This window comes from Protopterus annectens, chromosome 8.part0 (genome assembly GCF_019279795.1).
Source record: "Protopterus annectens isolate FY-2018-M chromosome 8.part0, PAN1.0, whole genome shotgun sequence".
Taxonomy (NCBI): Eukaryota; Metazoa; Chordata; order Ceratodontiformes; family Protopteridae; genus Protopterus; species Protopterus annectens.
The window spans coordinates 56,412,358-56,427,357 of NC_056741.1; the positions used below are offsets into that span (position 1 = coordinate 56,412,358).

At 41.5% G+C, this 15,000-nt stretch overlaps 1 protein-coding gene across 1 annotated transcript in view; it reads right to left on the minus strand.

Moving 5' to 3' along the window:
• GNB3 (G protein subunit beta 3) overlaps window positions 1-15,000 on the minus strand; it is a 549,058-nt gene that overhangs the window by 342,556 nt on the left and 191,502 nt on the right. The window contains exons 3-4 of the mRNA XM_044079608.1: window positions 14,257-14,295; window positions 1-39 (exon numbers count right to left, since the gene is read on the minus strand). The exon at window positions 1-39 is cut by the window's left edge and continues 68 nt beyond it. Coding sequence (XP_043935543.1) covers window positions 1-39; window positions 14,257-14,295 — 78 coding nt within the window. The remainder of the gene's footprint in view (window positions 40-14,256; window positions 14,296-15,000) is intronic.

Below are 15,000 nucleotides of genomic sequence, written 5' to 3' on the forward strand. Positions count from 1 at the left end.
CATCTGTATTCTGCCAAGTGTTTCCATCCCAGAAGTAACCTGTCAGGAGACAACACTCAATGAATGTGCTAAAATGACTTTAAAACAATGGCAGAAGCAGTATTTTAAATTAGTAACAGTTAATAATTATTTACAGCCCTAAAAGTTCAGTGGACAGTTTTCAAAATTGGTTATAAGGTACTTTCCGGTGAAACAAATACTGCAGTACTAATTGGTCTGGTACACATGCTAAACACATGTTAAACATGTTAAACACATGCTAAACAAATGCTAAACATACAAAGTATGGTTTATGCAGATACATACATGCATGGCATATACCTACACAGATGTCAATATAGACAGTACCTAAGCCATGTTCTCTGGTTAAATCAAATTGCCTGCTTCCGTCAGCTTCTATCAGCCAACACAATGGGGATTTTTGCTGTGGGTGGCCTGAGGTTTGTACCTCTGCAGATGTTAAAGGCATTACTTCTGGGCATGACAGGTACCTTACATAAGACATATGTAAGGCATTTCTTAAAAGGGGGAGTGAGGAAAATATGGTACTAGTGCAGTACATCTGCACCTTTCCAGAAGGTAGGCAAATGTGTGTGTGTGTGTGTGTGTGTGTGTGTGTGTGTGTGTGTGTGTGTGTGTGTGTGTGTGTGTGTGTGTGTGTGTGTGTGCCTTCTGTGGAAGGTTGGGCACCGGGCTGGCAACTCGACATCGTAAAAAAACTCCACTGCCAATCATGAGTGGACAGATGATCCGCTGTGGTGACCCCTAACTGGGAAAAGCCGAAAGAAGAAGAAGAAGAAAAAGAAGGCAAATGAACAGGTGAAATAATCCATGTGTATTTTATCTCCTGCCAAAATCTATAAATGCTAACTTGGGTCTCCCCTGAAAAGACACCATCAGTGGGACTAACCCAGTTAACAAAGGATGGTTAGATTTGTCGACAGGTAGATCATATCACATAGGTTCATAGGTAGGTACTAAGCTATTGGCTCTAGGGCCTATATAAGCCTAGCCAAAAATGTACCCTGGCTTTCGCCACCCAAGAAAATTATTTTCCTGTGCCCCTGTCGAGCAGAACCACAGAGGTGATCCACGGGGTGAATTTCGTATTTCCCATCCAATCATCAGGATTTTTCTTGCAGAGTGCTAATGAGGAGCTTTGTTTTATATAGCTAGGTAGTTTGTTCCAGAGTATGGGAAGTCTCTGGGACAGGAATCTATCCCTCCAGCATGTTCTGTTTATTGTGGTGACAAGGTTTAAGTCCCTAGAGCATGTAGCCCAGCGGGATTGAGATTTCTTTAAGTGGAGCATGTCCAACAGTAATGGGTTTGACATAGCTTTATATGTTAGGCAGAGATCGCCTCTGAGTAGGTGATATCCGATGGAGTAAAGCTGGAGTTTTTTGAGACAGTCTGTGTACGGCATCTGTTTAAGGCCGGTAATCCTCTTTGTGAGGTATTTCTGTGGCCTTTCCAGTTGTTGTAGATGTCTTGTGAGGTATATACCAAAAGGGGCATTGTACTCTATAATGGGTGTAATGAGTGATGAGTAGAGGGGAGCAATGACCTCTTTTTTCCTGGATGAGAAACATTTTGTGATGAGGTGTGCCACGTAGAAGGATTTCCTGACTACTGTGGTGATGTGATTATCAAAGGAGAGACTACTGTCCACTTGTGTCCCAAGGTCTCTTATCATACATTCGATGTTAAGTAGACTACCACCTATGTGGTAGCTCATGTGTGCAGAGTTTTTACTGAAGGGGATGACAATGCACTTTTTGGCATTGAGCTTGAGGCCATGGCTTTAACACCAAGGATGTCCACATCATTAGGAGTTTCGATTATGGCTCTCCGAAGTTCATTAGCCAAAGACCTTCTGTGTTAGCCTGTACTTCAGAAAAGTAGATATCAAACAGGGGAGGACCCAGGACTGAACCCTGTGGTACTCCACTTGTTACTGGTCTGAAGTCGGATTTGGAGTCTGCTACTTTCACAGTGTTGGTTCTGTCAGTGAGCCAGTTGGCAACCCATCTTGTGACATAGGGATTTATACCTAGTTTAGTGAGTTTATCTATAATTCCAGAGTGGGGGATGGTGTCAAAAGCCTTGGCGAGATCTAGATAGGCTGTGTGAACCACCTTACCCTCGTGTTCGGCTTTGGTGACTGCTTCAAAGAAGTCTATCAGGTTTAGGAGACATGATCTGCCTTTTACAAACCTGAACTGGGTGGGATCCAGAGTTTGGAGATTAACAATGTCTTTATTTATAACATCCATGATTATACATTCCATGGCCTTGCAGACCAGGCTCATTAGGCTAATGGGGCGGTAGTTTCCAGGGTCCATGGTGGCTTCCCCTTTGTGGAGTGGGATAACTGTCACTGTGCATCATTCAGTGGGCACAAAGCTTGAGTTGTGGCTATGATTGAACATGGTGCTTAGGTGGGGTGCCAGTTCATTCTGCAGTTCATGTAGAACACAGCATGGGATGTTGTCAGGTCCCATGGATGCTGTGTTCTTGGGTTTAGAGAGTGTGTTTTTTACCTGTGCAGCTGTGATTACAGGAACTTTGCATTCTTCTGGTATAAAGATGGGCCCTTTATGGGGTGAGAGGGGGGGTAAAGTTAGCACTGAGCCAGTCTGCCAGGATGTTGGCAATATCAGTTGGTTCTGTATATTTAGTGCCATTGTGCTGTTACTCAGAGCAGATCTGAGTGTTGCCATTGAGATTCTTGACATAGTTATAGAATGCTTTGCGGTTGTCTTTAGAATCAGTGGTGATTTTGTTTTCGTAACTAGCTTTGGAGGATTTTATGAGGGATCTCAGCTTCTTACTGAGGCTGACCAGGGAGTTCCTCCAATCATGGGATTTTACTCTTTTTTGCAACAGTTTCTTTCTTCTGTTTTAGAGTTTGTTCATGGCAGGGGCCACCAGATTGGCTTTTTTTTTTGGAGGATAGCATCTTGGTTCTGTTAGGGATAGCACGATCCATGCACTTGTGTAAGTGCTTATAAAGTTCATTTGTGTAGGATTCAGCAGTCATACCTCTATTGTCCATCTGCATGGGTGTCGTGAAGTTTGCCACTTCTGTCTTAAGAAGCATGAAGTTGGCTTTGGAGAAATTTTTTTACTGTGGTTTCCCTAATGGGGGGTGGGGGTGGGGTGGGGGAGGGATGTGGATGTCTAGGGTGATTAGCTTGTCGACTCCCTTTTATCCTTATTCTTTTGAGGGCATTACCAGCTGAAGACTTTGCCTGTATCCTTTACACACACACCCACATGTGCACACGCACATATTAAACAATAATCCGGATACAAACAGCTTAATTATATGCACATCAGAGTTAGTTGTGTAAATTACTATCACAACCTGTACATTTGATGTGTTAATCTTTTATATTAAAAATGCAATACACGTTTAAAATACCGGGCACCCTGTCCAGATAATTGTGCAGCTCTGACATTGTAATTACAATGTTGTCAGCAAATAACATTTTTAGTTGTTGCAGCTCCTGATATAAAACCCCTGCAAGGCTGACTGTTGACAAAATTAGGAACGCCTGTTGTGTACCTCTTGTGAGAAGAAAATCATCCAAGAGCTGTGCAGGATAAATCCTGTTTGACAGGTCAATACATTTCCTGGGAATCCCATTCTGTCTAATACCTTAAACAGGGAAGGCACACCTCTCCCTGTCAAATATCTTCTAGCTATCTAAGCTCAGAATTAAGAAGACCTTCTTGCATATCTTGAGATTTTGTGTTATCATTGGCATTCTCATAACATGGGCATGTGTTTGCTGCCCCCATATACACTCACACTGATCCCAGTGGGTCAAGCCTGGAATATCTTTAGACAGCCTGCTAACTAATAATGCCCTAAACCCTTTATAGTCATAATTCAGGAGATATCAGTCTGCAGGAGAATGACAGCACAGGATATCACATGACAGCACAGGATATGACAACACAGGATATTAGTCTGTAGGAGGATGACAGCACAGGATATTACATGACAGCACAGGATATAACACAGGATATCAGTCTGTAGAGGATGACAGCACAGGATATTACATGACAGCACAGGATATAACACAGGATATCAGTCTGTAGAGGATGACAGCACAATATATGTCTCCCTTGTTTAGTATTATAGAAATGTTTGCTTTCTTCCACATTTGTGGGATCCCACTTGCTATTAAAACTTTTCTAATTAACCAAACCTAATAAGGCAATAATTCCTCACTTTCAACATCTACATATCCATGGGAATACCATCTGTTCTTGGAGATTTATTTACTACCTCCTCCACTAGAATGAACGTACACCCTTTTGTTATTATAGGTTTTATCAGACTTGTCACTTGACTGTCCTCTAATTTAGGCAGTTCTATGTAATCTAGGAATTCACTCTGGAAAAACATCTTATCTTCCTGGTGAACTTCTCAAGTGAATTCTTAAATACTGACCAAATTTCCTATAGATATTTTACCAGATTACACATCTGCTCATCTTTAATTTTGAATAACTCCATTTGTCTTCTTTTGCCTAAGAAACTTCAGTGTCCAACGTATATTGTCAAAATACAGGTCCACACTTTGAAACTGAAATTTCTCTCAAAATCCCCCCTCCCATTTTCTGTTTGGCCTTATCATTCTCCACTTTATCCTCTGTGTTTTTGACATGTTCCACTGCACTAAGACATTGTTCCTTTCCCATTATCATATCCTTATAATTCATTTTAATTTGATCCCAAATATCAATCCGGACTGTGCCTAATGTTTGCAGTCCATCCTGTAGAGTCTCACCCTACCATCACTTAAATGTTTTCCTTTCCACTATAAATGTCAAGAATCTCCAGAGTCTTTCAAAGCAAGCTATCCCACTAATTTGTATTGCTAATATCAGCGAGACATGACTCAGCTATAACAATGGCTCAACCACTTCCTTCTTGGTCTGTATATGTGCTTTTTCATCATATATGCTTTACACAGCCTCAACCAGGCATATTACCTTGGAGATATTACGTAAAATAAATACCACCTCAGGTGTGTCCTGAAAGGAAGCTATTAGTCTAGTGGGACTAACACACACAGCAAAGCATAAATAAAAAAATAAATAAAAATCATCCAGTATATTCCCCTAACCCAGCCAGTGCATTTCTTTGTGCCAGTCCCAAGCCCTGATAAATGGGAAGGGTTGCATCAGGAAGGGCATCCGGCATAAAACTTTGCCAAATCATACATGCAGACAACAGTACATAAATACATACCGGATCGGTCGAGGTCCGGGTTAACAACGACCGCCACCAGTACTGTTGGCCATCAGAGTGCTGGCGGAAATTGGGCTACTGTTGGCCGAAGGAGGAGAAGAGGGGGAAGACATGCCCGAAGGCAGGTAAAGCTAGGACAGTGATAGTGAGGGTTGGAACTTTGAATATTGGCAGTATGACTGGTATAGGGAGAGAGCTAGCTGATATGGTGGACGGAAGGAAGATTGGTATATTGTGTGTGCAAGAGACCAGATGGAAGGGGAGCAAGGCTAGGTGTATTGGAGGTGGTTTCAATTTGCTTTATCATGGTGTGGATGGGAGGAGAAATGATGTAGGCATTATCCTGAAGGAACAGTATGCTAAGATTGTTTTGGAGGTGAAAAGAGTGTTGGATAGAGTGATGTTTATGAAGCTGGAAATTGATGGTGTAATTATGAATGTTGTTAGTGCATATGCTCCACAAGTTGGGTGTGCGATGGATGAGAAAGAAAAATTTTGGAGCGAGTTGGATGAAGTGGTGATGACTGTACCCAAGGGTGAGAGAATGGTGACTGGAGCAGATTTCAATGGGCATGTTGGTGAAGGGAACAGAGGGGATGAGGAAGTGATGGGTAGGTATGGTGTTAAACAAAGGAATGCAGAAGGTCAGATGGTAGTGGATTTTGTGAAAAGGATGGACATGGCTGTGATGAATACGTATTTTAACAAGAGGGAGGAGCATATGGTGACATACAAGAGTGGAGGAAGATGCACACAGGTGGATTATATCTTATGTAGAAGGGCCCGTCTGAAGGAGATTGGAGACTGTAAAGTGGTGACCGGGGAAAGTGTAGTTAGGCAGCATAGGATGCTGGTTTGTAGGATGACATTGGTGATCAAGAAAAGGAGGATGAGTGTGAGGGCAGCACCAAGGATCAAATGGTGGAAATGGAAAAAGGGTAATTGTGAGGTGATATTCAGGGAAGAGTTAAGACAGGCACTGGGTGGCAGTGAAGAGTTACTGAATAGCTGGGTAACTACAGCAGAGCTAGTAAGAGAGATGGCTAGAATGGTGCTTGTTGTGACATCTGGAAAGAGGAAGGAGGACAAGGAGACCTGGTGGTGGAATGAGGAAGTACAGGAGAGTATACAGAGAAAGAGATTGGCAAAGAGGAAGTGGGATTGTCAGAGAGATGAAGAAAGTAGACAAGAGTATAAGGAGATGAGGTGCATGGCAAAGAGAGAGATGGCGAAAGCTAAGGATAAGGCATATGAAGAGTTGTATAAAAAGTTGGACACTAAGGAGGGAGAAAAGGACCTGTACCGATTGGCTAGACAGAGGGACCAAGCTAGTAAAGATGTGCAGCAGGTAAAGGTGATAAAGGATAATGAGGGAAACATACTTACAAGTGAGGAGAGTGTGTTGAGCAGATGGAAAGAGTACTTTGAGGGGTTCATGAATTAAGAGAATGAGAGGGAGAGAAGGTTGGATGATGTGCGGATAGTGAATCATGAAGTGCAGTGGACTAGCAAGGAGGAAGTAAGGATAGCTATGAAGAAGACGAAGAACGGAAAAACTGTTGGTCCAGATGACATACCTGTGGAAGCATGGAGGTGTTTAGGTGAAATGGTAGTGGAGTTTCTAACTAGATTGTTTAACGAAATCTTGGAAAGTGAGAGGATGCCAGAGGAATGGAGAAAAAGTTTTTTGGTACCGATTTTTAAGAATAAGGGTGATGTGCAGAGCTATAGTAACTACAGAGGGATTAAACTGATCAGTTACAGCATGAAGTTATGGGAAAGAGTAGTGGAAGCTAAGTTAAGAAGAGAGGTGATGATTAGTGATCAGCAGTATGGTTTCATGCCAGGAAAGAGCACTACAGATGTGATGTTTGCTCTGGGAGTGTTGATGGAGAAGTACAGAGAAGGTCAGAAGGAGTTGCATTGCGTCTTTGTGGATTTAAAGAAAGCATATGACAGGGTGCCTAGAGAGGAGTTGTGGTATTGTATGAGGAAGTCAGGAGTGTCAGAGAAGTATGTAAGAGTGGTACAGGATATGTACGAGGGTAGTGTGACAGCGGTGAGGTCTGCGGTGGGAGTGATGGATGCGTTTAAGGTGGAGGTGGGATTACATCAAGGATCAGCTCTGGGCCCTTTCTTATTTGTAATGGTGATGGACAGGTTGACAGACGAGATCAGACAGGAGTCCCCGTGGACTATGATGTTTGCAGATGACATTGTGATCTGAGAGTAGGGAACAGGTGGAGGAGACCCTGGAGAGGTGGAGATATGCTCTAGAGAGAAGAGGAATGAAGGTCAGCAGGACTAAGACAGAATATATGTGCGTGAATGAGAGGGAGGATAGAGGAATGGTGAGGATGCAAGGAGTAGAGGTGGCGAAGGTGGATGAGTTTAAATACTTGGGGTCAATAGTTCAGAGTAACGGTGAGTGTGGAAGAGAGGTGAAGAAGAGAGTACAGGCAGGCTGGAGTGGGTGGAGAAGAGTGTCAGGAGTGATTTGTGACAGACGAGTACCAGTAAGAGTGAAAGGGAAGGTCTACAAGAGGGTAGTGAGACCAGCTATGTTATATGGATTGTAGACAGTGGCATTGACAAAAAGGAAGGAGTCAGAGCTTGATGTGGCAGAGCTGAAGATGTTAAGATTTGAAATGGGTGTGACAATGATGGACAGGATTAGGAATAAGTATATTAGAAGGTCAGCCCAGGTTGGATGGTTTGGAGACAAAGCCAGAGAGGCAAGATTACATTGGTTTGGACATGTGCTGAGGAGGGATGCAGAGTTTATTGGGAAAAAGATGCTAAGGATGAAGCTGCCAGGTAACAGGAAAAGAGGAAGGCCTAAGATAAGGTTTATGGATGTGGTGAGAGAGGACATGCAGATGGTTGGTGTGACAGAGCAAGATGCAGAGGACAGGAAGAAATGGAAACAGTTGATCTGCTGTGGCAACCCCTAACCGGAGCAGCTGAAAGAAGAAGAAGATCCACTATATTCCCCTGCTGCAGTATTATATGTGTCCAACATCCCACATAGACTGCAATATATACCCAAGTACTTCTCTGCTGGTGACAGTTTCACCAGCCTAGGCCCACTGTCCACTTCAACAGGATAAGTCATCAGGTTTCAGTCTTCTATGATCCTCATTAGCCCTTGACAAAAAAACTTACGTTGTATCAGGATTAATCTTGGGTCTACCTGATTAACATGGATGGGAATATATACTGACACAGTTATGAAATACTTTCCACACCACCACCACTTCACCCCTACAAATCTCCCATTCACATCCTTCTAAATCTTCCACAGCCTGTAGTGAGAGCTATCCAGATACTATAATTACCAGTGCTGTATTCTGGGCACCATTGTAACTGGGTAATGGCACTACATTCCATGTAGTCCCTACGTTCCTGATGGTATACATTCCATGTAGTCCCTAATTTCTTGATGGAATATATTCCATGTAATCCCTATGTTCCTGATGGATACATTCCATGTAGTCCCTAAGTCCCTGATGTAATACATTCCATGCAGTCCCTAAGTCCCTAATGGAATACATTCCATGTAGTCCCTACTTTCCTGATGGAATACATTCCATGTAAGCCCTAAGTCCCTGATGGAATACATTCCATGTAGTCCCTATGTTCCTGATGGAATACATTCCATGTAAGCCCTACGTTCCTGATGGAATACATTCCATGTAGCCCTTAAGTTCCTGATGGAATATATTCCATGTAATCCCTACGTTCCTGATGGATACATTCCATGTAGTCCCTAAGTCCCTAATGGAATACATTCCATGTAGTCCCTACATTCCTAATGGAATACATTCCATGTAAGCCCTAAGTCCCTGATGGAATACATTCCATGTAGTCCGTAAGTTCTTGATGGAATGCATTCCATGTAAGACCAACGTTCCTGATGGAATACATTCCATGTAGTCCCTAAGTCCCTGATGGAATACATTCCATGTAGTCCTTAAGTCCCTGATGGAATACATTCCATGCAGTCCCTAAGTCCCTGATGGAATACATTCCATGTAGTCCCTACATTCCTGCTGGAATACATTCCATGTAGTCCCTAAGTTCCTGATGGAATACATTCCATGTAATCCCTGTATTCCTGACGGATACATTCCATGTAGTCCCTAAGTCCCTGCTGGAATACATTCATGCAGTCCCTAAGTCCCTGATGGAATACATTCCATGTAGTCCCTAAGTTTCTGATGGAATACATTCCATGTAAGCCTTACATTCTTCATGGAATACATTCCATGTAGCCCCTAAGTTCCTGATGGAATACATTCCATGTAATCCCTACGTTCCTGATGGATACATTCCATGTAGTCCCTAAGTCCCTGATGGAATACATTCCATGTAGTCCCTACTTTCCTGATGGAATACATTCCATGTAAGCCCTAAGTCCCTGATGGAATACATTCTATGCAGTCCATAAATTCTTGATGGAATACATTCCATGTAAGCCCTATATTCCTGATGGAATAAATTCCATGTAGTCCCTAAGTCCCTGATGGAATGTATTGTCCCTGATGGAATACATTCCATGCAGTCCCTAAGTCCTTGATGGAATACATTCCATGTAGTCCCTACATTCCTGATGGAATACATTCCATCTAGTCCCTAAATTCCTGATGGAATACATTCCATGTAGTCCCTATGTTCCTGATGGAATACATTCCATGTAGTCCCTACATTCCTGATGGAATATATTCCATGTAGTCCCTACGTTCCTGATGGATACAGCTCTTCTTTCCCTTCTTTCTACATTCTCACCAAACACCAGCCATCAGCTATCAAAACTGCATCTTTTATCCAGTTTTCCCATTTCGTGTTTCCCCGTAGAACTCAAGGGACCCTAGTGATTCCTTGATGTATTCTTCCCCCAAAAATGTATTTTTTCAGTTACAGCATTACATCATCAAGTCATCATTAGCATTACATCATCAATTACAGCATTACATCATCAAGTCATCATCATCAACCCCTTTTTCTTAATTCTTACATGAGGTCAGGGTGTCGGGTCAACTGCCACCATCTCTCTCTGTTTAATGCCACATTCCTACCTTCTTTGACACTCATACCTGACTATTACAGATCTTCTTTCACACAATCCAGACACTTCTTTGCTGGACATCCTTATTTCCTCTTGCCTTCTTCCTGTATGTGCCGAATCTTATAAGTTCATATGTAACTATTAGGCTAGCTGCCCTTGTGGACCATTTTAAGCCTAGCCATTTTCCCTTTCTGTACTTGAAATAACCTATCCCATTTGGTTAGAGATTGGTCTTGCCCATCCGATGGCAATAATTATATATTACCCCTAATGAGGGTAACTTGGATCATACCATAGATAATTTGAAGGGTTCCACGCATGGAATAAAGCATTTAAGAGCTGCCTCTGTCCATTAGTAGTACAGGGAGCAGGTCTGAGGTAAATGTTTTGTTTCCCATCCATAGATCCAAGTTGTGTTAGAATGTGGACAGAGATGAATTTTGTTTTATGTGGATGGGGAGTCTGTTCCACAGCAGCAGTATCCTCTGTGAGATATACCTGTCCCTCCAAACTGTTCTGTTGATGTTGTGAAAGGGGTTTAGGTCCCTAGACTGAGTATTTCTGATGCCATTTGACTTGCTAATGTGCAGTAAGTCCATCAGTAATGGGTCGGAGGATGCCTTGTACACCAGACACAGGTCACCTCTTAGCAGTTTGTAGGATACAGAGTATGTGTCATGTTGTAACTCAATTCACCTGTTAGAAATTTTATGCACTGTACTGCATCATGCACAGTTTATCAACTTTATTTAAAATGCTTCATTTGGTTGCATATAGCCCTGTAATGAACTTGCTCCAATTATATTTACTCCATGTCATATTAATGCTGTATATATTCCTGTAATGTACTCCTGACAAATGTATTTGCTTTATGTCATTCACTTGTTATCTATTTAGAGTATGTTATTGTTTTATTTCTTATTACCTGTGGAGCCTTTCTTCCCAGGACTCCACTGAAAATGGGCTCTTTGGCCCAGTAGACTATCCCGGTAAACAAATGCAAATAAATAAAATAAATAAATAGTGACAGGCCTTTGAGTTGGTCCATGTAGGACATGTATAGGCCTTGTATCCTTTTTGTAAGATATCTCTGTGGGTGTTCTACTTGTTTTATGTGTCTGGACAGACACATGCCAAAGGGGGCATTATATTCAATGACTGGCCTAATGAGGGCTGAGGCAAGGGGGATAATGACATCCATAGATCTAGAGACAAACCTTTTGTTTAAAAGCTATGCAATATAGAAGGGCTTTCTTACAACAATGGACATATGCTGGCCAAAAGTTAGGTCACTATCCACATAAGTTCCCAAATTCAAAAAAACTGGGTCAACTCTTAGAGGCATATTATCGATGTGGTAGTTCTCTTGGGTAGATGACTTCCCAAGGGATACAGTAATGCATTTTTTTGGTATTTAGTTTCAGTTCATTATTTTGCCACCAGTTATTTATTTGGGACAAATCTACCTGCAGGATGGCTAAGTCATCTGGGGAGTCAATGACTGTTCCTAGCTTACAGTCATCTGTCAACTTTATCAGCCAGAGCCCTTTGGTATTGGCTTTTACTTCAGAAAAATAGATGCCAATCAGGAGAGGTCTCAGCACAGAAACCTGGGGGACTCCACAGTTTACTGGTGTCTTTGTGGAGGTAACTTCCCCTGTTTTGATTATCTGCAATCTTACCTGTGAGCCAGTTGGCAATACAGCGGGGTGACACAGGGATTTATTCCCAGTTTATGTAGCTTGTCTACTATGCCCAAGTGGGGAATTTTGTCAAAAGCTTTGGCCAAGTTGAGGTATGCGATATGTACCGTTTTGTCTTCACCCTTTGCTTCTGTGACCTTATAAATGTTCACCAGGCTGAGTAAGCATGACCTGCCCTTGATAAATCCATACTGAGATGGGTTCCATGTGTGGAGGTCCCCTGCGTCCTGACTGATTAGTTCCATGATAAGTATTTCCATAGCTTCATATATGAAGCTGGTATGGGTCTCTAGTTGCTTATCTCTGTGGAAGCTCCTCCCTTATGCAAGGGAATGACAATAGTTGTTCTCCATTTGCTTGGTACAAAACCTGTATGGAGGTGAAGATTGAACAGTGTTGTTAGGGGCGTGGCTAAATTGTACTTCACGCTATTTAAGATGCATCCAGGGATATTGCATGGACCCAGTGATGTATTTTTAGCTGTTGATAGCATTTTTAGAATGTGGTCTTGTGTAATAGCTAAGGCAAACTAGTTCCAGATATATCTTGAGGATCAGACAGAGGTGAGACAGGAGTAAAGTTACAGCTAAATTTGTTAGCCAGTGCATTCATTTTATCTTTGACCTCAGTGTATGTAACATCATTCAGAATCAGCTCAGCTCATTGCTGTGTTGTGCTTTTGAGATGCTGAACATAACTAAAAAAATGCCTTGTGACTATTTTTGGCTTGGGTAGCTATTTTAACCTCAAACTTGGCTTTGGTGGATTTTATTCAGCTCCTGAGTTATTTATTTCAGTGACAAGGGGTGTAACATTCTGGGAATTAGTCCTCTTACTTTTGGTCCAAATTCCTTTCCTTTTATTATAAAGTTATATTTTTATTATAACCCAATGATCTTCTTCATTACATTGTCTTCTGCTTTTCTGCACATGTACCCAAACCACCATCATCTGTTCTCTTTGATCTTTTCTGCACATGTACCCAAACCACCATCATCTGTTCTCTTTGATCTTTTCTGCAATTGGAGTTACTTTGGCTTCTGCTTTCATGTCCTCATTTCTTCATCTGTCCCACAGTGTATATCCTACCATCCATCTCAGGCACTTCATCTCCATCACCTCTATCTTCGTCATCTGCTCCGCCCAATCACAAAAGTGTCACACTACTGTTTTGTACACCTTACTTTTCAGCTTTTTGGCAGTCTTCAGTCACACATTTCCACTGGCATTCTGTGCCAGTTGACTGCAGCCCCTCTGATTATAACTTTCACTTCCTAATTCAGACTTCCCTTTTCCTCAACCACCCCCTCCCAGACTTGGAGCTGTTAACCTGTTCCACTGTTTTCTCTTCTATCCCATCATCAACAATATTCAAATAAAAATCCTTACCATCCCCCATACCTCACAGCCTACTGGTGTTCTCATGTTTACAATGACCATAAGCCCTAGTTTTTCAGCCTTTCATTCTTTTTTCCCCTCTCTGTATGTTAACCTGGTAAACCCACTGGTCAAAGTACCCCTTTTCAGGGTGACCCGAGAGCACTGTCTGGTGAAGTGACTTGCTTAGAGTTACATAGTAGGGAAATGGAGGTGGGAGGAATCAAACCCTGTTGTCTTGATTACACAAGTCAGCTCATTAACAGCTCAGACCCTTAAGTCTTTGTGGCAACTAACAGTATTAACCCTCTTACACCTTGTCTCACCCAACAATCCCTTTGCAGGTGAGACAGAGGGTTGTAAATCTTTATGACAGCTCCGAGTCCAAGATAACAGTGAACTCGCAGTGGACATGGCGGGAAACCCATCACATCCCCAGAGAATATATATATATATCAACTCCAAGCTCACACAAACTCGAACAAAAAGGAGAAAGTGAGAAAAAAACAATACCTTCTCCATCTACACCAACTCTAATATTGATTAGTCTGCAAAGAAGACATTTTACCTACGATGCTCTAAAAGTATTTCAACTGGAGTTTAAAAAACAGTAGGTATCCCATACAGTGTGCCAGTTAAACTGAACAGTAAACTTTAAATATTGTGCACATCTTCACAGAAAGACAGGGGTTTCGATTCCTTTGGAGAAAAAGGAAAATGTGGTCCCTTTAAGACAGGATCAATGTACATTGATAGGGGAGTGTAATGAAAGTTATTATTACCTTCTTTTTTTAATAAATTAAAGGCTTTAGTTCAAAATAGTGTAGGTATTTAACTTACCTCTGCTAGGGAGCTGTCTGCAACTGCTTTTCTGGCCTCCTGCAAAAAGAGAACACAGCTGTTACCTTAAGAACAGGTCTGTGGGACAAACATTTCTTGTCATATTCTGCTCAGTCTGAATGTCTATATAAATATAAATATATATATCTATATATCTATATATATATATATATATATATATATATATATATATATATATATATATATATATATTTACATATACACCAGAAACTGTAAGCACATATCAGTTGTGTAAAAATATACCTGGTGATTTCAGATTAGTCACTAAATATACTTCAAAACAGGTTATATTAATCTTTTATTCTTATTTATTTGATAACAAAGTGATCAGATTCACAACTGCCCCTTTTCCAACCCAACCCTGAATGAAAGTGATTGAATACAGGTAGGAATACAGCAACAGAATATACAGATAAGATCAGCTCAGGCAGGTAGTATAAATGTGTATAGGAAAGTACAGTCTGCATGCGAAGGTCTGCAGGTTTTAATAATATAATAATATCATGCTCCTCAACAGATATTATGAAACATGTCTCAATTAACACACAAGATATGTGGGTGTAGGTAGTCATGATAAGACTGCTTTCTCGACAGACGAATCTCCCAGAGCATTCTATTGTTTTTTCAGACTTATGCAGCATTTTCCGAACCCCTGACAGTCGCCATGTAAAGTTACGATGCAAGGTAGAAGCCATACAAATAATGGAAGCAACCAGTATGTTT